This window comes from Poecilia mexicana, unplaced genomic scaffold (assembly GCF_051168715.1).
Source record: "Poecilia mexicana isolate PSO_F unplaced genomic scaffold, ASM5116871v1 scaffold_5, whole genome shotgun sequence".
Lineage (NCBI taxonomy): Eukaryota > Metazoa > Chordata > Actinopteri > Cyprinodontiformes > Poeciliidae > Poecilia > Poecilia mexicana.
In genome coordinates this window covers 15335054-15359563 of record NW_028263374.1, presented here as the reverse complement: position 1 = coordinate 15359563, position 24510 = coordinate 15335054, and the positions used below count along the sequence as shown (strand labels likewise).

Below are 24510 nucleotides of genomic sequence, written 5' to 3'. Positions count from 1 at the left end.
TTTTTCTCTGTAATGCTAAACTCGCACATTTATTTTACCTCTATTTACCCAGAATGCTCTGCACTGTAGTTCGCTTTCTGGTTTTGGAGCGTTGTCCGGTCTGCTTGAACTGCTCCAGAGTTCACTTTAACCGAGCCGAGTCCGGAGTCGAGTTATGCATTCACATCTTCCCAAAATGAACTGAACTTTCTACACAAACGAACCAGTTTTATTGAAGCGGACTGAAACTAAAACTTCAGTTTACTCATTTAACCCACCAAATAAAGAAAATCCTTTGGTTGTAACAGCTCATTTTATTTAAAAAAGATGTTTTTGAATAGATGCAGACAGTTTAAATACAATCTAAAATTAATCTTACACATATTTTTGTAATACTGGGAAGAAACTACTTTTTAAAACAATTTGCATCTAGTAGCATTTCAATGTTGAAGTAGCAATTAGCACTGTAGCTACAATGAGAAATAGTGCGCAGTTTGTATTCAAATACACGAAAGGCAATAAAACACACACGTTTGCATACTCTTGGTTTCCATCAGCTCCTCATAAATAATGCAAATCCACCACCGCTGAGGTGAGTTTTCATTGGTCCATTCATCTCTGCTTCGCATAAATACAACAAAAATCAGGTTTCTGTTAGTTTGTCTGGAGTGTTTTCAGTTTGAGTCCTCCAGGCTGCTGCTCTTCTGCTCTGAGCTGCAGTCGCAGAGTCGATGCATGATGCTCTGCAGGCTGGGCTGCACGATGCCGAGCAGCGGTCTGAGGGAAGGGTCCCCGTTCCAGCAAGCCTCCATCAGCTGCCAGCACTCCTCGTCGAACGTGGGAACCCGCTCCGGTCTGGAGCCTGGAACGACGGACATACAGGGAATCAATCACTCAGAAACTAAACGACAAACTGACCCAGATCGATCCTGAATGATCCTCTGAACCGCAAGAACAACCCAGCTGCTGTCCTGCTGAGTGTCCAGCAGGTGGCACTACAGGCTGTATTCTGAACTGTCCAGATTCAGACAGTAGAGATGCAAACTAATTATTTTAGTTATAGATTATCAAGGCGATTAATCAGACTAGAAAATTGGCACATTCTGCAGATTTTTTATTTTAAACCTTTTTTTTTATAAAACACTAACACATTAAAAGATGCAAATAATTCACTTTAATTTTTAAAATAAGAAAGGAAACATTTCACTGCCTAAAATGCAATAACATCATTCCTTTATCATTTGCATCTGCAGCTAAAAAATATATCAAACATCAACATGTGAAAACCTCAGCCCTTTAATAATCGGACAGCAAAAAACTGATTTTAAGATATTTTTTACTGAATATGAACCAGTTGAGTTTTACAGACAAAGTTATATTTTTTAATTTTAAAAGAAAAATGTATCTAATTTTTGCTTCATTCTGCTGTTGCCTTCATTTGAGCCTCTGTACCAGATCATAAGTAATCCACTACTAAATTAACTGATGATTATTTCTATATTCAAGTCATCATGATTAACCTGATAAGTCCGTCTTACTTGTTGCTTGTCAACAAGAACCGACACAAACCAGAATTAAAAGCGACACCTTTACCTTTCTTGACGTTGTTCCACAGCTGGTCCTTACTGGAGCACTTCTCAAAGGCTTCTGGGAGTTTCACTGAACCAGTGCAGAGATACCAGAACAAGATCCCGAAGGCGTACACGTCCACCGAGTTATCGTACTTTCCTGTCAGGAGAAAACATCTGGATAATTAGGTTCTGCATTCGTCTGAACGTTGAAGAGCTGCGCTTAGACAGCCAAGATGTTTTAAGTAGAAACTGGTGTGCAGTGGTTCCCAAAAGCCTTCACACCTCAAACCTTTTCATGTTTTATTCATCAATCGAAATGTGTTTAATGTGACAGACCAGCACAAAACAGTTTCAAAGTTACAAATTAGTAAAAATGAGAAAAGTCAGAGGAGTTGAGGGCGACTGTGGCTGGGAGCAAAGCTCAGCAGTCTCAGAGTTGTGGGTCGTCCAGCAGCAAGTCAACGTGTCCAGAGATCTGCATGTCGCTGTAGGAGTCAAAGTTTGTGAAAATGACTCCAATTTATGAGAAGAAAAATTATATTTAACTTCAGTCAATTTACCCTGACACTCCTAAATAAATTTGTACCCCGGGAAGCTAATGAAATGCGTGTCTGTGATGAACAAGCAGTTCAGAAACGTATTAACCTTTACTGAGGCTTGGGGATCTGCAGCGACAGATGCAGCTTTCTGTGACGTCAACAGTTTTGTACGCTTCTCTCTGAAGGACATTTAGCAGCTATAAAACGGGTCTACTGCCTTAAGAAAAGTCTTCTTTCAAGTCTTGCTACATCATTTAGGTCTGGACTTTGACTAGAGACAAGAAAACTTGTCAGAGGCTTGAAAAACCCTGAGACGGGTACGGAGGATCACGTCTCTGAAGGGGAACGATCTCAACATGCAGTCAGAGGCTGCACCATTTTCCCTCCACAACTATTAACTACTTTCTGTTTGTCCAACACAGAAAATGCAAACGAAACGCATCCAGGTTTGTGGGTGAAATGTGACAAAACGTATAAAAGTTAAAGGAATACCTGTGAAGAGCTCTGGAGCCATGTGGATGGGAGTCCCAACGATGCTGCCAGACATCATGGCCTCGGGTTTGCAGAAACCCAGATCAGTGATCTTTGCACGATTCTGTTTGTCCAACTTAAAGAAAAACAGGGAATAAAATGGTTTAATTAAACAATTTGAAATAATTAGAGCTGCAACTAATTTGAGTAATCAATTATTCTATCGATGATTAGTTGCACATATTCTGATATTTCTCATTTAAAAACTTAAGCCTTTTAATGCAACATTAACTGCAGACTAAAAGACGCAAATTAACAATTTACCTTCGTTTTTACATAAAGTCAACACTTGATTGCCTAAAATATCTAAAATGCAGAACAATAGTGTACGCCTCATCATTTGTGTTTTAGACACTTTAACCCTTTCTGCTGGACAATGAAGCAAAATAGATTTAAACCAGGTTGAGCTAAAACACTTTTAAAGACAAAGAACATATTTTTTATATGTCAAATGCAAAAAGTATATATTTTTTGAGTTTGTTGTTCTTTCAGCAAATGGTAGCAATTTCTTTTAGTCTATATACTCAACTTAACGACTAATTAATTACTAAATTAGTTGATTATTTAAATAAGCAATCATGATTAATCAATTTATCGTTTCAGCCCTAAAAATAATTATAAAATGTTTACTAAAGTATGTGACATGACTTATAAGAGCTAAAAAACGTGGTGTGATCTCCAAATTACCAGGAATTACCAAACTATTCGATTTGTAGGACAAATGCTACTTTGAGTTTTTAATAAATCAGGAAATTTTGATTATGATGAATATAAATTTTACTGCAGAAATAAAAAGCATAAAATCATTGAGAACATATTCTGAGATCAAAAATGAAACATTTTCTCAGACTATTTTGTAACTAATGAAATTAACACCTAGTTGTCATGACAACAATGTGTCACACATTAGTTCACTGCTTGGTTGATTTGAACTTACCAGAACATTTTTCAGTTTAATGTCTCGGTGTACGAGGCCCTGGCTGTGCAGGAACCGGATCCCCTCCACCACATCCAGGGCGATCTGCAGCCTCTCTCTGAGCGACAAACCAGCCTGGTGCATCACAAAAAAAAAAAAAAAGACTAAACTCAGAGTTTCTGCTTTGTTGTTCTCAGTCAAGAGTTTATTGCGTCATCAAGCGACCTTTAACCCGGTGTAGAGATCTCTGTGCAGTCGCTCCATGATAAGCAGCACGGCGATGCTGGAGCCGTCTCCGTAGGTGTGATCGATCACGGAGCCGTGCAGGTCGACCAGCCGCTCGTGCTTGGGCAGAGTCCTGCAGCAACAGCGACGCGGAGAAAACAAAAAGATTCCCGCCATGTAAGCAATAAAAACCTGCTCACGTTTTATCTGAAGGTAAACATTTAATTTGCATCAGGAGCTCAAAGATCTGAGCCCTGATGCTGCTTGCTAGTGATGCACTGCAGCCTCAAATATCTGAACGTCAGGAACAGTTTTCCCACTGCAGGGTCCGGTTCAGCCCCCAGAACAAAACTAACACCAGCTCCAACAAAAACAGGTAAGTTCTCATGTCATCCTGCAGGGAGCTGAAACCAGACCTTAAACGCTTTTCATGACCTAAAAAGGTAGCAAAGGTTTAAAATAAAGATGCAGCATAACCACAAAATTGTGCAAATTGAAATTACAGAAATAATTTTGCTTAACGGAAACACGGCAATTTTGAAAAAAACTTTTCTAAAAGGTTTTGGCTCAAGGATGAGGTGGTTTTTCATCAAAACATTGTTTTGCATCACTTCAGTCACATAATCGACAGTCGGATGTTGCCACTGGCACAAACCAGGAAGTGGTAAAAAGAAGATGCCTTTTGTTTTTCAGACACTGTGGCTCAACATCACGGCTGAATTATGAACATATTTCATGCAACTGTTTACATTAGTCGTTTTAGTGACTTGTTGCATGAACAAGCTTTCTCACATTGTTTTAATTTATTTAATGGAAACAGCAGAATTTAGGTTACAGGTTCCCAAAATGTGGTGCAGAGGCCATTTGTAGCCATCTGCAGGATTTTGTGCAGCTGATGCAAATCGATACTTTTTCATCTTTAGAGCATTTTTTAAAGAAACTTTTAAATAAAAATCTCTTTTGCTAAATTCAAAGCATTCAGCCCAAATAAGGAAGCAATCAACTCCAAAAAAAAAAAGTGAGAAACACGTCTTACAACGCAATCATGCAAAACTTTTTCGATGTTTTGTATCGACAATGATTTAAATTGTTACTTTAGTTTATTTTTGAGCAGATAACTTTTTAAAAAGCACAAAAAGTTTGATTTAAAATACTTTTCATGCCTCCAAGTGCTTTCAACAGAATGATTTAGTCTCTTCCACTGATTTAGAGAAAGATTTGTGCATATTTGTACTGGAAACGCAGCTACTGCGGCCCTGATGCTCATGTATTGTAGCTCACCTGGTGTAGTGAAACTCCAAAGCCAAGTCGTTCCAGTGTTTATCGTCAGGAGGAATCACAGACTTCAGGGCGCATGGGTAATGACCTCCCCAGTTGTCACACAGGTACACCACTCCATACTGGCCTCGGCCCAGTTCCTTGCCAAGCTTAGGCTTGCCTGTGAGAAAACAAAAGCCACGAACTCTGGTACTGATAATAGACAATAAACGTGTGTATATTTGTAAAGCGGCAGGATAACTTGAGCAATCCACACCCAGCAGTGGCATGTTTGCAATAAGAAGAGAAGAATAGCAGCAAATTTCTACTATTAACCTGCCACTAGTTGCTGCTCAGGCCGTTATCAGCAGGACTGCAGATAGAGAGACTGTGTTACATTCCTGGTGGAAACAAATATCCAGACTTACTCAGGAAGTGCAACAGTTAAATGGCTGCTTCTTTAAATAAAAAGTGGGGAAAAGACTCATTTCTTTTCCACTTTTTAAATGGATCTGTACTCTGTAAATTCCCACAGTAAGACTCAACTGTTCCTCAACACTTCAAGGTTTTAGGTTTTGATCCGTCAGAATCAAACATGAACTGGATGAGATGAAGATTTTTCTTCAAAAAACAAAACATGATCTGGTTCTTGCACCAGCGTAAGGAGGCAGCGTTATGAGTTCTCCAGGAACATTGAGCCATTTTATAGCAAACTCCAGGTATGTTTTTGATGAGGGATCATTACAACACGATGCAAAGCTAAAACAAGAAAAAAAAAAAGTTGATTTTACAAAACACTGCACTGCACTTGACAGCACGACTTTGCAGGTTAACACACTGTTTGTTCCTCTGCGGTTCTTGCTTTGTTTACATTCTGTGGTTCAACACTGGAGTTCAGCCACTAACCCATTCATCTGAAGAGAAGCTTTACTGGACTCGGCGGGAACAACGAGAGCGGCTGGTTGGCTGGTGACTCACCGTGCAGCAGCACGTCCCTCAGGGAGCGGCTCTCCAACGACAGCCGGGCCAGCCGCGGGGCGTGGTCCTTCCTCACACGCAGCCACAGGTCCTCTGTGCGCTCCAGACGACCCGTGTGACCTTCCTCAAGCTGCAGACACACAGAAAACATAAATACCTCCTGTTCAACATCTCTACTGGCTTAATTAAAAAATATCTCCTGTAAAACATTCAATTTGTTGTAAAATTGTTTTTATAACACCAATATTTATGGTTATTTCTGAGAAAACAAAACAGATAAATCACTACATCTCCTATTATATTATTTTTATTTATTATTATTAATAAAATAACTGTATAATTCAGATACAAGTTAATTAGTTATACATGTTAAAATATACATAACTTAGCAGTATATTTAAGGTTAATATTTGTTTTTAATACAACAGTTAAGGTAGGAAACCTTAAGACTTTTCAGGAATCGGATGAAGCCACAAAGTTTCACATAATTTAAAGATAAATAGAAGCTGCACCTTTTGACAAAAACAAAACAAAAATGCTTATTTTGTCTGTCACCTGATTTTTTCTCACTTTCTCTAAACAGGATTACTGTCAGAAATAAAAAGTTTTAACAGCTTTCCATTTATGCTGTTCTCAGGAACTAAAGGTCACCGCCTCTGACCTCTGACCTTTGATGTAATTATTCAGACTGCTGAGGTCCTGAAGTTCACCCAGTTACTGCCTAATAAATACATTTATAAACAGAGTGTGACATTAAATAAATGTCCTCAGGTTGAGCGTAAACATTTTGGTCTGCAGCTGGAAGATTTTTCCCAAAATGTTTTCAGTGTGTTTGGATATTAAACACATTCAAAGTAAATAAAACTGATTTAAAACCTTAAAACTGATCTAAAACCTGCTCTGTTGTCTTTCTCAACTTTCTGAATTTATAAAAAGACAAAGCGATGCCAGAAATTAAAGACAGATAAGGTACAATAAAATCAAATGGATGCAGAAAAATAAATAAACAAAATCCTGTGGTCCAAAGGAACTAAATGTAAAAGACAAAACTAAGTTTTGTAGATGTAAATATAAGTGAAGGGTTGAAAGGAAAGAAACTGCAAGTTTCAAGTTTGGAGATGCTTCTTACAGTGGCAAAAAATAACTTTATAACCTTTCAACCTTTTTTAACCGTTGCTACTGTAATTCCATGATTAAAAAAAAATTAAGCTACTTTTAATCAGATTGTTCCTGATCAAGGATTGTTTTAAATGTCAACTTAAGGCTGGATTATATGGCTTAAAAGTAAAATCTCAGATATTTTGATACTAAAGTTGGATTTCTGAGTTTAATAATTATGTTCCTCACTGTTTTTTCTAAAAAACAAAAAACACACAAACGACCAAAAATAGCAAAAAAAGTCTTAATTCAATAAGTCATATTTTTGAGTTTAACTGAATTAAAGTCTAAATAAATAGAAACGGTAAAAAAGTTTTTGTGTGGGTTAAAATCACTGTGGAAACCCAAGAAGTGCATTGGTATTAAAAAAAATCCACATTTTCCAAATATTAAATCTTCAACAACAGAAAACTGGAATAACTGATAACTTTATATCAGCACTAAACAAGCAAATTATTCTGAATAGTAATGATTATATGCAACCAAGACCAACTAAATAACAGATGGAAACAATAAAATATGGATAAAGACTAACAGAAGTAAAACAATCTAAAAAAAAAACCAAAACTGTTACATAGTTAAAAATAAAAAAAATAAGTCCAGCTGTACTCGGACCCCACCAAGTAAAAATAGAAACTTTTTTGTACAGGAGGGTAAAATATTATATCTAAAGCATAGGCCTGTCACGATAAACTTTGCTGAGCGATTGTCTAAAAAATTATTGCGATAAACGATGATATTGTTTCAAGACCTTTTGACACTGATTTAATGGAAATGACTAATAATGAATGTTATTTCCTGCCATAGATAGATGCACTTTATTTTCAAAAGAACACATAACACTGGAACTAATAAACTAAACAACCAAAAACAAAAATAACATGGATTCTCAGTCTCCATTAACAAAAAACGTACTTGAATAAAAACTAAACAACAAAAAGCCAAAGTGGAAATAAATACTAAATTCAACCAAAAGAGTGCAGATTATGAAGTCTGTATTGCCCTTCAGTAATCACGAGATTTAAATAGAGAAGATGGGCACATCCTGATGCAGTAGTTCATACTACACGATATTTTTTGCTCCTATTTTCCCCTTAAAATAATCTTAGATCGTTGGCAGATCTAAGATTGTTGCTGGTGATTTCGTAACCGACCATCCTGCAGTGCGATTTAGATGTCGTGGCCGTTCCAATCTAGTTTTCCCCTACCAGGAGCTTAACGCTGAATGTGACAGGGAGCCAATCAGAAAGCGCGGATTCTCCTCCGTGTTTTATGAGCGGAAATTACGAGGGGAATCCCAACCCGAAGTCCAGCGGACATTGGAAATGATATGTGGAAACAACATTAATATTTATTCAACATTTCGAGAAAGAATATAGAAATGACAAGGAGAGGAACTGGAGCCAAATTGCTGCCGCAGTTGATAAACCCGGTAGGTTTTCAGCTGTTCTCCGTTAACGTGACATAAATAGATTATAATGATTTTCATTCAGTCAGGATTTTACGCTGACTCTAGCCACATGCATCACAGGTAGATTCTAGTAAAGCATTGGTTAATGCCTGATATTAAAATTAGTTAACTGGACTTGTAGCCATTATTTTGTGCTCATGTGGCTGGACACCACACAGCACTACGAACCCGATCGAACCGTTATACCGAGGATTTCTGTCGACTAATGTGTGTCTCAGGTTTTGGAAATGGGCCGACAACTTGTGTAGTGTGCGCTGGACATTACACTAAGGAAATGAGGAAGGGAGGGTCAGTGCAGAGCACCGGAGTTGAGTCTTTTTTCATTCAGTGTCATCAACAGAAAGAAAGAAAGAAAGGAAGGAAGAGACGATGAAGCCGATAATTAAAATGAGGTCGATAGGTTTGATTTTGATGCTTTACTATGCGATAGCCATAGTAAAGCATCAAACAGCACCAGAACAAAAAGCCAGACTTTAACATCAGAGACTTTCTAGAACCATTTATTCAAGCCTGCACCTTTTGCACCATTTTACATTCGTGTGCAGCTATAATCCTTCTTTAGTGCAAAGCCACATTGAGACGATGGCAGGAGTTAATCTCTGCAGGTCCAGAGAGCTCAGCTGGTTTTCCAGGCGGCGCTGTGACAGACTGCTGCCGACATCATTTTCATCGCATGTCTCTTCTTGGCTGAATGTCCAGCTGATAGCTGAACGCAATCAGTGCAATTATTCCCTCCGAAACATTTCCGAAGCCTCGATCCGCATCGCTGCGTGTATAAGATGGTTATGTTGATTGTGATCAGTTTCACTGCACCTCAGATAAACAATTAGCGAGTGTGAAGATGTAGGCAGCACCGTGAGCCTTGTGATTGTTATTAATATAAGACGATGAAGGAGGATGAGAGGAAGAACGCAGGTCTATTTCTGGGCTTCAAAGACAATAAGAATAAAAAACAAACGGCTCGGTCACTCTGCCAGGCTGATGCAGAGAGTTCACAGGCTTTCAGAGCATTTAGATCAGTGGTTCTTAACCTTTTTTGAGGTACCAAACCCACCAGTTTCATATGCGCATTCACTGAACCCTTCTGTAGTGATAAATAAATCTCCACCACCCCCCAAATTCAAGACATTGGGGTGACCCAACTAAAGTCTAGCTGGGCCACACCAAGATCACTAAGTCTTCTTAAAAGGTAGAGTCTCTGAGAACAGTTCTTCAAAATATAGTCAGTGTTTTCAGCAAAGTTGAGCTGACTGTCCAGGAACAATCCAAGGTATTTAAAATCTGCCACAGTTTCAACAGGTTGGCCATCGAGAGAAACTGGAACCACTTTAAGGTCTTGTTTAGATCATTTAATTAGCTCTACATTCTTAAGAGAATGAACAATTTATAATAAATTATAAAGACTTTGCGGTATTCTGATTTAGTAATGTAATTATATTAGTTGTGTTACCACCCCCACGCCACTAGAGGCAGTAGCAACACCAAAAAGATGCGACTAAGGAGCAGATTTAGAAGCTTCAGAATTTGGTAAAAACTGAGCTTTACTGACGTAATTAAAGACACAAGTTCAAATCCATGCTGAGAGTGGAGCTCCTTCAATCAGTGCTCCTCCGCAGCTCTGATTGGCTAAGCAATGTAACGTGATCCTCTGCAGCAAGTGATGGCGAAGCGGGGCGTCATCACGACTTTACACAGTGTGTCTTTACCTCCGCGGCAGAGGCTCCGCCGAACCCCTGAGACCGACTCACTGAACCTCCAGGGTTCGATCGAACCCAGGTTAAGAACCACTGATCTAGAGCAACTGGCTGCAAATCAATGCTACAGTAAATTATCTGAGTAATGTAAGTTTATTAGCTGAGCAATAGGTTTATGAAAACAAGTAGGAAAAACACAGATAAGACAGAAAAATCCTGCAGTCAGGTGGAGAACAGCTGCTCTAGTGTCATTATGATCTGTTTTACTGAATTTAACTCAATTATCATCATTATGTTGTTTTATTAGTTTTTACTGTAAATGTCTGTCCAACCCAGGAGCGTCAAACTCATTTTCACTTTGAGCCAAATAAAGATCATGAATGCTCTTACAGCTGATTGTGCCTGAATGTATTGATAAAACCTGTTCAAATACTGTTAAAATATCAATAAATTCTTAAAGTTAAATAATGTTATTGAACATCTCTTCAGTCCCTCCAGGATTTTGTGATTCTTTTTGTGACTTTTTGGTAATAAATATCAAAGTGTTTGCGGTACTAATTTGGAAATATCTGCACTTATTTATATTGGTAAATGCGACTTTTTATTTCTCGCTGTACAGATCGTGGACTATAATCTGACATCAATTAAGGCTGAGGGAGCTGTCTAGTACATGCAAGAAAGTTTTTGAGAAAAATCTGCAATAAACTCCCAATTATGTATTAGCACAAAAAAGTGTGGGGATTAGTTGATTTTATATGATAATTCTCAAGAAACTGGAGGAACTGATTGATATTTTGGCAGTAAATCGATAAAAACTCCATTAATTTGACTGATAACATAATTTTTAATCACTCTTAGTGTTTAGTCTAGAATCTAGAGGGCCGCATTAAAAGCGATGGTGGGCCAGATTTGGCCCACGGGTCTCGAGTTGGACACATGTGCTCTAACCTTACTTTGCTATAAATAATCAAATCCTCGAGATCAGAGCTTTCTGCCCTCAGTCTTGTTTTGCGTATTATGAAACTTTTGCAACTTCAACAAACTGGGTCCACGCTAAAAAATTACCTCAGCAGCAGCAGCAGCAGCAGCGATACGTCAACTTCAGCGGCTAAACAACAATTTCAATCTGTTGTTGTGAAGCAGGGAAAATCTGAGACATGCAGGACAGAGGGTCCCGTGGACTGGAGTGGAAAACCCCTGCTCTTGTCTGACCGCGTTCTCAAGGCATTGTGGGAAAACGCTCATGAAAGATGTGCAAATTAAAGGGATGGAAAATGTAATTTAGGACCTAAAAGTCCAAACCAGCAGGAAGCGCCTGCAGAGATGAACGAGGATCCAGCTGTTTACGTCCCGAATGCTTTGGCATGAAGTGAGATTTTTACAATAATAAATAAAGGTTGGTGATATGAACTGAATTGTGATAGTAATAAGAGTGACGATAAGAGCCATTTTATAAGGGAACAGCAATCATAACTGCACTAAAAACAAACACTTGTCACTGTTTTTTAGGACAACAGTCACAAAGAAGAGTGATTTGTGTCACAGTAACTGCATTTGATCATAATTTCAAATGTATTGATAAGTATCGATGCCATCATTGAACAAACGGTGGATAAAATAGAAAAAGAAATAGCAATTATAACGATACGGACAGAGTAGGGGGAAAAAAAACAGAATTTATGTGAAAATGCTCAATAAAAATACTCATAAAAATAAAGGATAAACAACATGATACAAGCCCATCCCTAATAATAAACAATGAAAGTATTAAAGTCTACATCTTGCTTCCTGAAATATTACAAAATATGTATTTTATTATTTAGAATTTTCTCTGTGAGGTCATTTGGTTAAATTGTTTAAATGATCAGAGGAAATGTTGTATATAAAACACAGAAAAGGCCTGTCATGATAAATTTTGCTGGACAATAAACTAGAAGTTATTTCGATAATGTTGTTTTGAGACAATTTACAGGTGATATAACGGTAATAATAAGGCGTGAACGCTTTCTCAATAAACTTTACATTATAATGAATATTTAACTGGAAGACATTTTAAGTATCCAACATAAATAAACAAAAATAAATAAAATGAATTATGAAATCTCTGTAAACAAAATTGTCCTTCAAACAAAAGAGCAAGTTGAGACCAAAGAACCTGACTGAAAACTTTTATCATCTGGTTTATGGTAGCCAACAAAAAATAATAATACAAATGGAAATTATTTAGCTTATTTTAATTAATCATGCGATTAATTGGTTTATTAAACAGGCCTGATGTCAGCCGCACCGTTTACCGCAGAATTGGTAAAACAATAATGCTAAATGTGTTTTCTTGCCTTTCTCAGTTAAGCTGATTTGCTGGATAAAAACAGGGAATATGATGAGCATATTTTTCAAATGATGTTTCAGTGTTCTTTAAAAATGACCTCAGTCAGATGGATTTAGGGTTTGGTGAGCATTATGGAAGAGGAGGCGCTCTAACCTGGCGTAAAGACGCTGCGAAGGCCTCGTGGGAACTGTTCAGCTTGGTTCTGAACTGGGAGCAGATGCTCCGGGCCAGTTTGGCAGCGCTCAGACTTTCTATCGCGTCCTGGGCGACTTTCCGCTTCCACTCTGGTGTGATGGCAGGAGGGTTCACCAACGTTATCCGGTGGATTATCTAAGAAAGACAAAGATGTGAAACATTAAAAATATACAATAAATTCAGAGTTTATTAAGGTTTTTTAAGAGGTTTCTTGAGTCGTCACCTGTTTGATTTGCTCCCAGACCAGTTTAGTCACAGAGGATCCTGAATGAAAGGTGACCTCCACATGATAGGCAGCATTAAGTAACTAAAGAGAAAGAAAGCAGGAGCAGGATTAAAAGTCTCACCTAGAAGCTACATGTCATCTAATAATCCAGACTGCTGTTTTGATGAACCACAAATCTGGAATAAACTTCCAGAAAACTGCAGAAAGTTTTTTTTTTTTTAATTAGAGCTAAAATCTGACATATTTGAGTCGTTTTTGACTAGTAGTAAGTAGAACATTGACTATTATATTTGATGTAAAGTTGCTTGATGATCATGATGTCATTTGATAAAATGTGATGTTTATTGCTGTTTCATAATTGATTACTTTATTATGTTTTTTTGGTGTTAAGCATTTCGAATGGCCTTGTTGATTAAATGTGCTACAAATAAACTTGACAGAGTAATACTTGTCACTTTGAAAAGTATCAGACGTTCACATTGTTCTGTTACAACCAAACCAACGTGAAGTCATGCATATTTGTAAAGACAAAGGAAAATATGGCCAAAAGATGATTTAGGCAAAAAAAAAATAATAATAATAAAAATCACTTTTGGCAAAAATTAATTTAAGCCATTATTTTAGGAAGGTAACAAAATATAAACTTTGAAAAAAGCAGTCAACCCTTTGTAGTTATAGTTTCTCTGTTATTGTCCGTCTTTGCTCATCTAGAGACTGAAATGATCTCTGGGACTCTTCAGGATTGAGCTGTTTTAGGGCAACTTGTCACTTTAAATCCAAATAAACTACTGCTGGCTACGTACCCCCAACTCAACATTGAAAAGCAGAAGTAGGGCCTCCTGCAAAACCAACAAGAATGCAGCAAGTGGTTTCTGGATGGTAAGTCAACAACAAAACCCTTGCCTTTTTCAACAGCCATTATGCAGCACAATCAGCGGTAAAACCAGCTGACCAAATGTGCTGGAGTTCTGCTTGGGTTGCTAGGTGACAGGGCTGGGCTCGACTGGGGTTGCTAGGTAACAGCTTTTTGAAACAACTCATTTTTCAGATTCCAGAAAACATTAAGTTATTGCAACAAAACGTCAGAGTTTTTTCAACACTCTGGCTGTTTTCTGAAGCAGCTGAAACCTGAGTTGAAGTATAAAAACGTGCAAAATATGAATTTTCTGTAATGATCATCTTAAGTCTTTTGCAGCTTCTAACAGGTTGACTTGCAGGACTAAATATAAACTGTGCAGTAGAGGATCATGAAGTTATGTAAAAGAAAAAACAAAGCAGCTGATTTTGATTTGAACATTTTCACTTCTCAGCAGCGCCACAAAACGCGCTCCACTGTTCATCATAAGCTCCTCCCCACCTGTTTTAGATGCGCAGACGTAACATTGTGCGCAGAGGAATCAAAGTTGGACTTCTCCAGACTTTCGAGGCATCGCTCCAGAGTTCCCACAAAGCTCTCTCTCAGATAGTCCACGGAGCTGATCAGCTTATTGGCCACCGCCTGATTCAGACGCAGCACTATCAGCTCTTGGATCAAGTGGATGCAGGACTTTATTTCCTTTGACGTAACAGGCTCTCCATTGGTCGTTACGATGATGTCTGCAGATAAAAGAAAAGTCTGTAAGATAATGTGTCATGTGTGTGCGCGCCATTAGCACAAACAAATATGGATGTCATGAGCTGCTCATTGGAGATCGACCATAATGCACCTGTGCAGCTGTCCAAACAGCTGACTGTACAGTGAGTCTTAATCAAGTGTAAAAAATACCAAATAGAGATTAAAAAGAGGTAATAGAAGCATTGTTTCCCTTTTTTCAATAACATATTGCTGTTATACATGTAAGCAATATTTCTCAGATACATTCAGGTTTATTAATCAATGCAGTGGCTTTTCTCTCCTACATATGTCTATATATCTGTGGAAATCAGTGGAGTTTGGATGCCAGGGTCATAGATTTTCTCACATTACCTATAAATTTTTATTCATCTTCATGGATTATCTTTACACCAATCAATATCCTGGTTCCTGTAAATGTGTTTTGTAATTCAACTCAATTTTCTAAAATTTTTATGAAGCTATGAATGTCAGAGTGCAAAAAATTTTGCTTTGCTGAATTAAAATTATGTTTCCTATTTTCCTGCAAATCATCAAAATACATTAGTGATGCTGGCTTCCAATGTGGCAGAGTGGTAAACAGATTTTCACTGTTTTTGGCATCCAAATAATCTAAGATCAGTTCAAGTTCATAATATTTTAATAATTCTGAGCTGCATTGTCCAAGATCACTGATTAAATAAATAATAAAAAAAACATTTTGTGACCCTGAACACATGTGTTCAAGAACGCGCCAACATTTACAGAGAGCAAAGCCGATAGACAAATTTTTAGGAATAGGCTGTTTCTGAAACGTTTAATGGAAAACTTTCAGTAGACAAAGTATTTTTCTTTTGTTTCCTATGTTTTGTGTATTTTCCACTGTAATACCAGTGAGAAAGATCACAAAATCCAGCAGCTTTTTACTGAAAAACAAACAAATGTAATGATTATTGTGATGATATGAATGTTGGAAAGAGTCTGAGATTCTTAAAGAGACAGAGGCCAATTTCAAGGCAGCAGATGTGAAGACAAATTTCTTTTAAGTTAATATGTACAGCATTTTTATAACTCCAGGTAATATAGTTACTTGATTGTGCTATAAAATTGAATTATGTGTGTGAAAAACACATAAAACTGAGGAATACAGCAATGGAAGATTTTTGGGTTGCTTTTGCTCATGTTTTTCACATATCACAAAATTTAAAAATTATTTGTTAATCTCAGAGTTTAAGACTAAGCTCTTCATTAAGTAGTTCAAAGCTAAAACATTAAATATCCATCATATCTGTTCTAAATTGCCTCCAGTTGTCATATGTACACTATATTTATGTTGCACAGCAATATTAAAACCTCTAAGAGACTTTAGAGGTTACAAACTTGAACAATTATATTCAAGTATGTTTTTTAAGAGTCTTGTTTAATTTAGGAAATAAGTTGTTGAAAACCCAGTTTTCTTTGTTGTTAATAATTCACATGCGTCACACTGGCTGTCAGCCATAATTGGTGATGTGTTAACTAAGACGAGAAATAACACTGATCAGGTGTAATCATGGAAATGAAGCAAAAATGAGAACATTTTAGAAAGAAAATGTTCATCACACATCCACCCACTGATTTGTAGTAAGTATTTGTTCCCCATTTGCAGAGTTTAAAGGGAGGTCTATAAATTATTGCTGCTAAAGTGAGTAAATGGATTTTAATGTGGTGTAAAATCTCAACAGGGTTTAACTTTATAAAAAGTGCAGAACAGAAATCCTGTCTTTAACATTCCCAGAGGAATTGCTGGCATCGATCGACAACACTGGTTCAACTGGTTCCTTTTCCAGCTACTTAACAGTTCAGCCAAACTTTTAGGACAAATTGCAAAACCCAGGCAGTTCTGCCTCTTTGGATCAAAACGGAGTCTCAGCTCAATAAAACGGCCTCAAGCCTTTTAGACTCATAACTGGAAACTTCTGTTCTGTGGAGAGAACGGAGAAGCTTCGTTTGCTTTTCTCTCAAACAAATTATAAATCAGTTTCACAAAACACAGGAAAGGACGTATAAACCATAAACAGTCTGAATACGTCTTTAATGGACGGTCAAAGTATCTGGTAAAAGACTAAAATAGGAGACATTTGTTCTGCTTTTATGTGATTATTGAACAGTGAAAGGAAAAGAATTAACACAAAGCATATTTCTAACTTTAAACAACTGAACTGAAAACACTGATATCTGACAGAAAAGCCTGTCCAGCCTCTTCATAGACTGAAATAAAGCTCTGAAAGTGCTGTTTGCAATTAATAAAAATAATCCATCAGCTCAAAACAAACCAGCTTTTTCTCATTCCAGCTGCTTTTCATCCACCTTTTATTACCTGCCCACATTCTCAACAGGAAAAGCCGCTAAAACCAGACAGTTTAATACTGATATTTAATTGGCCATTTAGTGGGTCAGATTACTCAAGTTATGTCCAAACTTATGTACCATACTTTAGAGCTGAAACAATTAATCAGATTAATTGTGATTATTTGGCTATTGAAATAATCGCCAACTAATTTAGCAACAATTAATCGTTTACAAGAGAATACAGACTCCAAAAAAGCCCATTTGCTGAAAGAACACCATGAGAGCAGATACTAAGCAAAAACTATAAAAAATTACATACATTTTGCCTTTAAGATAATAAAAAAAACATTTAAATATATTCTACCCAGAACTTCTCAAGTCACATTTTTAGGTTAATTTGGTTAAAAACAAAAAAACTAATTGAAGAAAATCTATTGAGCTCCTTTTGGTATCCAATCAATTGCTAATGGAAACAATAAACAGATCAGCGCTACACTGTATTGATGTTAAGTCATGTAGAAAGGGCTGAGCTTTTCACATTTTGATGTTGGAAGTATTTTTTGTAGGTGTAGATTCATACTTTTCTACAAACGATTAAGCATTCACTCAAGGAATGCTTTGTTGTTGCATTTTAGAAAATAAAATGTTTATTTGGCCATTTAAAAACAATTATTTGTTTATTTGGATTTTCTTATTCATTTCAAATATTGTATAAAATAAGCTCAAGTGATTAAATGAAATATCTGCAGAATGAGAGAATTTTTTTGTACAATTAACAGATTAATCTTCAGAATAATAGATTAGTAAAATAACTGTAGTGAGTTGTGAAATGTAATACCAGTGTTTAATTTATTGGTCATGTAGTAAGTCAACCCTGCAGAAGGTCATTTATAGATTACTCAGGCTACATCCAGACTGCATCATGTTATTTATGCTTCCCAAACTCCAGAAAGCTGAAAGAAACCCTTCTAGCAGCCTGAGGTTCATTAGTGTCCAGAGTGGCGCCTCACTGACCTGTAAACTCCAGATTGGCTGCGTCCTCCAGCAGCTGCTCCTTCATGCTGCCGAGGGTCTCCACGATCATCTCCTTCATCTCCTCCTGCTTTCGGTTTGCGATGGCCATCAGGGAGTTGAAGAGTTCACCCTCTTTCTCACGAGTGTACTCCAGCCTGCGGGGAGTTATCTGCAGGTCCCTCTGCATGTCGAAGGCCTGCAGGGGAGCGATGAAGAGACGACAAAGGTCTGTTAGTGTTTGTGCTGCGGGACTGCAAGGGGTCAAAATACTCTGGCAGCAAACGGGTCACGGATTGACGACAGCAAACCGGCGCGAGGATGCGTCATCTTCTGACCTGGTTGATGAAAAGGTCAAGACATCGACAGTGAAGCCCGTTAAGTAGGTTGGCTGCTTCTACTTGTTGGTTCTGGAGAACTTGGCGAGCGAACGGCACCAGCGGCCGAGGCTGCCTTTCGAAAGATTCTAGCAGCATGCTCTGGGGCTTAGCCCCTGGGGCGGAAGTCTGCGTAGGGGCTCCACAGGAACAGTGTCCGGTCTGAGTGTTCAGGAAGCCGAGCGAGAGCAGCTGCTTGTGGAGGATGCTCTTCTCCCTCTCCTTCTCCGCCCGGCGGCTGGATTCTGGGGAGGCCGTTAGCGTGGAATCAGGGATGCGGAGAAAACAAATGGGAAACGAGAGCAGCTCTTTGACCTTCCGCAGCTCGGCCACCTGCTCCGAGCTGAGAGAGTCCTGGTTGATGGCGTAGAGGATGACGGGTACAACGTGGCGAATGCAGTCTTCCAGGGCCTCTTCTATGGGCTGGACGCTTGGACAGGGGACCACCATGACCTTTGTTTCCTAAAGAGAAACAGGAATATTTAATATTCAAGCCATTTTCCTTCTTTTCACCTCAAAATTCGCCATATATTTTTGAGATTTTTCTGGTATGCCAGCAGTTGTTATTTTGTAGATAGGATTTATAGCTGCAGATACATGGAGCAGGTCTCTAACTTTATACATCGAGTTACGACATTTATGCATACTCCGCTTTCCATTCTGCAAAAGAGGAGCCTGGCCATCGTCTTCCTGTGCAATTCAACTCAAGTAATTGTTAACTGGAGAACAGAGACTAAAAAAACATCAAAAACAAGCAGAAAGAAGCAGCCAAAACTTTAAATATATATATATATATATATATATATATATATATATATATATATATATATATATAGATCTTGAATTTAATATAAAAAATTCTTCTGCAAATAAGTTCTGTCCAGAACTCTTCAAGTAGACAACACAAAAGTTTATGCCTCTATTTACAAGGCAAACTTGGCAAACCTTCACAGTAAAAGCTGTATCTACCCATGATGCACTTTGAACTTCAGACAGCTAATTAAAACCATTTATAGTTTGATTGCTAATCATAAAATCAGTGAGAATATGATATATAACACAACTACTACTAAAATTAATGTTACACTGATGCTAAAGTTAAACTGAATAATCATCCAATCGTTGTCTATTAGGTAGGAATTGTGAAGGTTACAAAAGTGATGTTATTTTACTTTAAAAATTAAAGTTCAAAATGCTGTCCCCGTGTTTCCCTCGAAAACATAAAAATCAAACATTTCTGTAGCCACAACCTGGAAGGGACGCAGTTCTGTGAATGCATACTACATCACCGAGTCACGAGAAAAACTGAAAATATGTCTTTCATTACTGTGGTGAACAGTTCTCAAAGTCCCAACAGACAGACAATAAAACTTAGCTTTAAATCTCTGAGTAATGTCCTACATATGTACTAAAAAACTGGTCTCTTTCTACACTTGTCCAAATATTCTAAAATTATTTCAAGTCATGAAAACTGCATGGTCAACAAGAACAAATGTAACGGTTTCTTAGTGCTGCAAAGTTGTGGGAATTTTTAGGGTTGGAAACTTTCCATTTGAATCACCGTATAACTGGAATTTAAGGGAATAAAAAAAAAAAATCCACACTTAATTCTTGAGTAAAACAATTAAATTTCATGCAAGTACACTTGATAACCATGCAATTCCTCAATCACATGCAAGCATGTAGCGCATTAATTACTGCATACTGCAGGGCGATATGCGCCACATGCACATGCGTTTCTCCATCACATGCACCGATTATTTCTAGAACCTGGAGGCCACATTTTTCAGTCCAGACTACAAGAGCAACAATGCATAAAATGTGATGTTTTTTTATATTACTTGCATTAAAAAAATACATTTTTATAATATTTAACAAATATAATTGATGTACGATATATATCAATTATATAGGCATACAATCGCATGACTATGACAAAATAAAACGTTAATATATATGCATTTAAATGTGAGAAATGTCCAGTCAATTATCATAAATGTAACAGATATTTGCCAGTTGGGAATATATATATAAAAAAATCCCCAGAGTAAATTCCCATGAAAAGTTTCCAAAGATTAAGCACAAGTTTTCCAGTCTGATGCTATCCTATTCAGTCAGCCTCCACTGCAGGTCAACAAAATTGATACAACAGCCATTGTATTGATCAGCATAAATACCAAAACGTTCAGACGGTCGTAAAAGAAGAGATCAAAGTTTTTCCTTTTCTTCTATTTACCAAAAAAACAGACTAGTCAGGAGGAGGCTGCACTTTATACAAACTGACCTCTTAGACATAACCTTCTGTGAAAGAGCTCATTTTCTTAGTAACGCTGACGCAGCGATAAACTGACATCGATGGCCTTAATTCACATTAAACATACAGGAAATTGGCACCAAGAAAAGAGGGAAATGTCCAAAGGTTGTTAAACACTGAAGGGCCAGTCTGGGACAAAAGCTCTGCTGCTTTGATGAGCATCATTCTGTGACTTATGAACAATTTGAGTTAAACTCCATGTTTAGATTATATTAGCATAATTTTAATCTGGAAATTCAACTGAAGGAGGATAAGCTGGAGGGACTTGAGCTGAAGATTCAGACTTTAGGTTGATTTATATAGAGGATATCCCACATAACAAAATTGCTGTTGCCTCAATTACTATTAAAACTTAAAATATTTATTGCCAACAGGACATAATTTGGTCTTCAATAATATTCCACAATGTTTGACCATAAAAATAAACACATTTTTAATCAGTCCTCTTAGTACAATCTCCTGAACTGAGAGTAGTATGGCTAATAATTTATAGGCATCACCTGAGGGGATTTCCTTGACAAACATGAGATCATGTTCAGGGTTTCCCTCAGAAAACCTGCTGATCCTGCTGGACGGGGCACCAGGACATCATTTAGCAGGAAGAAGTTGTTTAAAAATAAGACTAGTAATTTCACATTAATCATACAACCATAGAGCTTTGAAAAAAGAGCCAAACATAAAGATATATAAATAAAATAAATACCATCAAGTTTTCTTTGTTTAGTAATGACTGGTGAAGTATTTTGATTTGCTGGGTGTGGTTGGTCATTTGTCCAAGCGAAGGCAGTATTTGCAGGGAATATTGGATGGAAAAGACCTGTCTGTGATTGATGGTGGGATGGTTTATTTACATTAACCTAATCGATTTTGAACTGCAGACACAGAGGCAAGCGAGTGTGAGGTGTAAACACATACACCACACATTCTTCTTTAGTCAGAATATGTGCCAACATCAGTCTCATTATGCGCTCAACAGGAACTTCTAAAACATTAAATTGTATTTAATGCGGTTCACCTTGAGTGTTGAGGCTTTTATTTTTGAAGCCTACTTTGATGCAGTACTCTCGAAACAGAAAGGCAGCTGGGAAAACCCTGCATATTATGCCTGATCATTGAAATAACACTGACTACAATAAATCACAGTTAAGTCACTAATGTGGCTTTTCCATCCTACCAATCTTTACACCACTTCTCCTGGGCTTTCTGATGCTTGTTGCTAAAATTTATATCAGCTGTCTGCATCACACACAGTAAAAGTCCCTCCTAATGGCCAAATATACCAGTGTTTGTGAAAAACCAACAAACATTTGGACATTATTTTAATATTGTTTGATGAATTAAACATTTCAGACCAGTGTAAGCCAAACATTGCTGAAAAACAGCCAGAAAATGAGAACATCTGCTTGTATCACATGTTCCTTTCTATTCTTAACACATAGCAGCACATAAATATTTGCGGTGGCCTTAGGAATGTTTGTGATGGAGGAGAAAAAGAAAGAATTACACAAATAAAGAGATTTTCTTAAGCCATGTTAAATAACATTAGCAAAAATAGACTCGCAGATGGTCTGAAAGAGAAAGCATAAAAAAAGAGGAGAGAGATGGGGATGACCAACCACATAACAAAGGAGACAGTCAGTCCCGTCTCCAAGAAACAAGAGGCGAGTCGGCCTGGCCAGCCTCTTTGGAACAAAGATAGCCTGCAAACTTTGGTTTATGGCAAGTTGAAGTCAGTACAGTGCTTGAATTGCCTTCATGTAACCCTGTTTCTAATAGCAACTCATCAAAAATAATGTCTGACTGCTGATTTTAAGATAGAAAACTGCTTTAATCTTCAAAGCCAGAATAAATGCTTTATGGACAACACTGCATATCTTTCCTCAACAGTGCTAACTGGGACTGCATTGTAAAACCACAACAGTCACATTGAGTGATAGCAGCATCCGAGTGACTCTATAAACCTGAGCAAGTCTGAACAGAATAATGCTAAAAATGGCGTCCATTATAAGTGACCTACAACCTTGAACAGGTAATGATATGTCTATGTGGTTTATAAAACATGTTCATAACATTTTTAATCATTAAGATTTTAGTCAGTTCTGCCTGTTCTGAGCTCCTTTCAGAATGAGATGTTTTAGGGCCTCCTGTCACTTTAAATCCTAGTCAGCTCCTGCTTGCCACTCCCCCAACTCAACTTTTACACTTGTACCTGAAAACGTCTGCAAACATATACAAAAATATACAACCGTACATGTTTGGAAAACAGAAGTACACAACCAATAAGAATGTCACAAGTGGTTTCTGGATGCCCAGCAGTTACACATACAGAGGTAAGACCAGCTGATATAAGTGCTGGAACTCAGATTGGGTTGCTAGGTGACAGGCTGGGCTTTCCTGGGGTTGCTAGGCAACGGAGCAGTGCCCATGGAATGTGACTCAGCTATAAGGAGGTTCTTGAAACAGTTAAATTTACAGACACTATAATACATTAACTTACTTCCAACAGCCAAGTGTTTTTTAAACGCTTGGGCTGTTTTTAGAAGCAGTTGAGACTAGGCCTGTCACAATAACAAAATTTGCTGGCCAATAAATTGTTTTAGAAGTTATTGAGATGAATGATAAAATTGTTGTTTTGAGACCATTTCTAAGTAATATAATGGTAATGGGAAAATAATAATGCAAGAACGCATTCTAAAAGATCAGTAAACTTTAAATCTAATGAACATTTAACACTGGAACTGGAAGCCATTTTAAATATCCAAAATAAATGAATAAAACAACAAATAAAATTGATTTTGAAGTCTTTGGAAACAAAACGTCCTTAAAAAAAAAGGCTTGTTGAGACCAAAGCACCAAACTGAAGACTTTCCAGTTTTTGTTGGAAAGAGAAAAAAAAGAGATAAATGACAAATAATGCCAATGGAAATTATTAAGTTTGTTTAATTTATTATTTGATTAATTGATTATTGCGACAGGCCTAGTTGAGACAAAATAGAAGAATAAAAAATTTACAAAATGCAAATTTTGAATAACAGATCCCCTGTTTGGCCTATTTTCCCCTCACATTTTAGGTCAAACTAAAATTTATATCAGACAAAAATAACCTGAGCTGTTACAAAAAAATGAAAACTTTATTAAGTAGGAAAAAAATGATCCAAGCCCCTTCTTGTTAAATCAACTGTGTGACATTTTTGAGGGAGGTGGGTTCAATTTCACCTGGCAAACTAAACATTAGGCCTGATTCGCCCAAGAATCTAGAAATCAGATCTCAAAAACTACACATTATGGCCTTATTTGATCTGATCTAAAGAAACTCAAAAACAGGTGAGAAAGTCACTGATATCCATAAGTCTGGAAAGGATTGAAAAGCTCTTTCTAAGTTTCAAGCCTCCAGTGAACCCCAGCGAGAAAAACAGAGAAATCCAGAAGCAGCGTGGGCGTTCCTGGAAGCGGCGCATCAAAAACCTCTTTCACAAAACATCTCCGTCATAAGCCTGTGAAGATGAGCCACCTCTAAACTCCCCCTGGCCACTCATTTATCACAAGTTAAACATTAAGAACAAGCTACCAGTGTTGGTCAACAGGTGGTGGTGTGCAGCACTGACACCTAGCATTATCTATACAAAGGAAATATGTTTTAAAAAAAAAAACATGGCTTTCTCATGCGAACCTGCTATTCTTGGTAGCCAACCAAGCAAAATCTGGGTCAGCTGCAGCTGCAGAAGAATATGCAACAAACTTCCTGAAAATGTGAAATATATTTGGCAGTGTCATCCAAAAACAAAAAAAGGTAAATTATAACTCGTTTAATTTCACA

General features: G+C 37.4%; 1 protein-coding gene across 1 annotated transcript in view; it reads right to left on the bottom strand.

Moving 5' to 3' along the window:
- Positions 1 to 273: 273 nt before the first annotated feature.
- dstyk (dual serine/threonine and tyrosine protein kinase) overlaps positions 274 to 24510 on the bottom strand; it is a 34247-nt gene continuing 10010 nt past the window's right edge. The window contains exons 3-14 of the mRNA XM_014997905.2: positions 18341 to 18841; positions 18006 to 18201; positions 14427 to 14665; positions 13067 to 13150; positions 12802 to 12978; positions 5997 to 6126; positions 5043 to 5199; positions 3762 to 3894; positions 3558 to 3671; positions 2582 to 2696; positions 1573 to 1707; positions 274 to 841 (exon numbers count right to left, since the gene is read on the bottom strand). Of these exons, the coding sequence (XP_014853391.1) occupies positions 654 to 841; positions 1573 to 1707; positions 2582 to 2696; positions 3558 to 3671; positions 3762 to 3894; positions 5043 to 5199; positions 5997 to 6126; positions 12802 to 12978; positions 13067 to 13150; positions 14427 to 14665; positions 18006 to 18201; positions 18341 to 18841 (2169 nt within the window). The 3' untranslated portion in view covers positions 274 to 653. The remainder of the gene's footprint in view (positions 842 to 1572; positions 1708 to 2581; positions 2697 to 3557; positions 3672 to 3761; positions 3895 to 5042; positions 5200 to 5996; positions 6127 to 12801; positions 12979 to 13066; positions 13151 to 14426; positions 14666 to 18005; positions 18202 to 18340; positions 18842 to 24510) is intronic.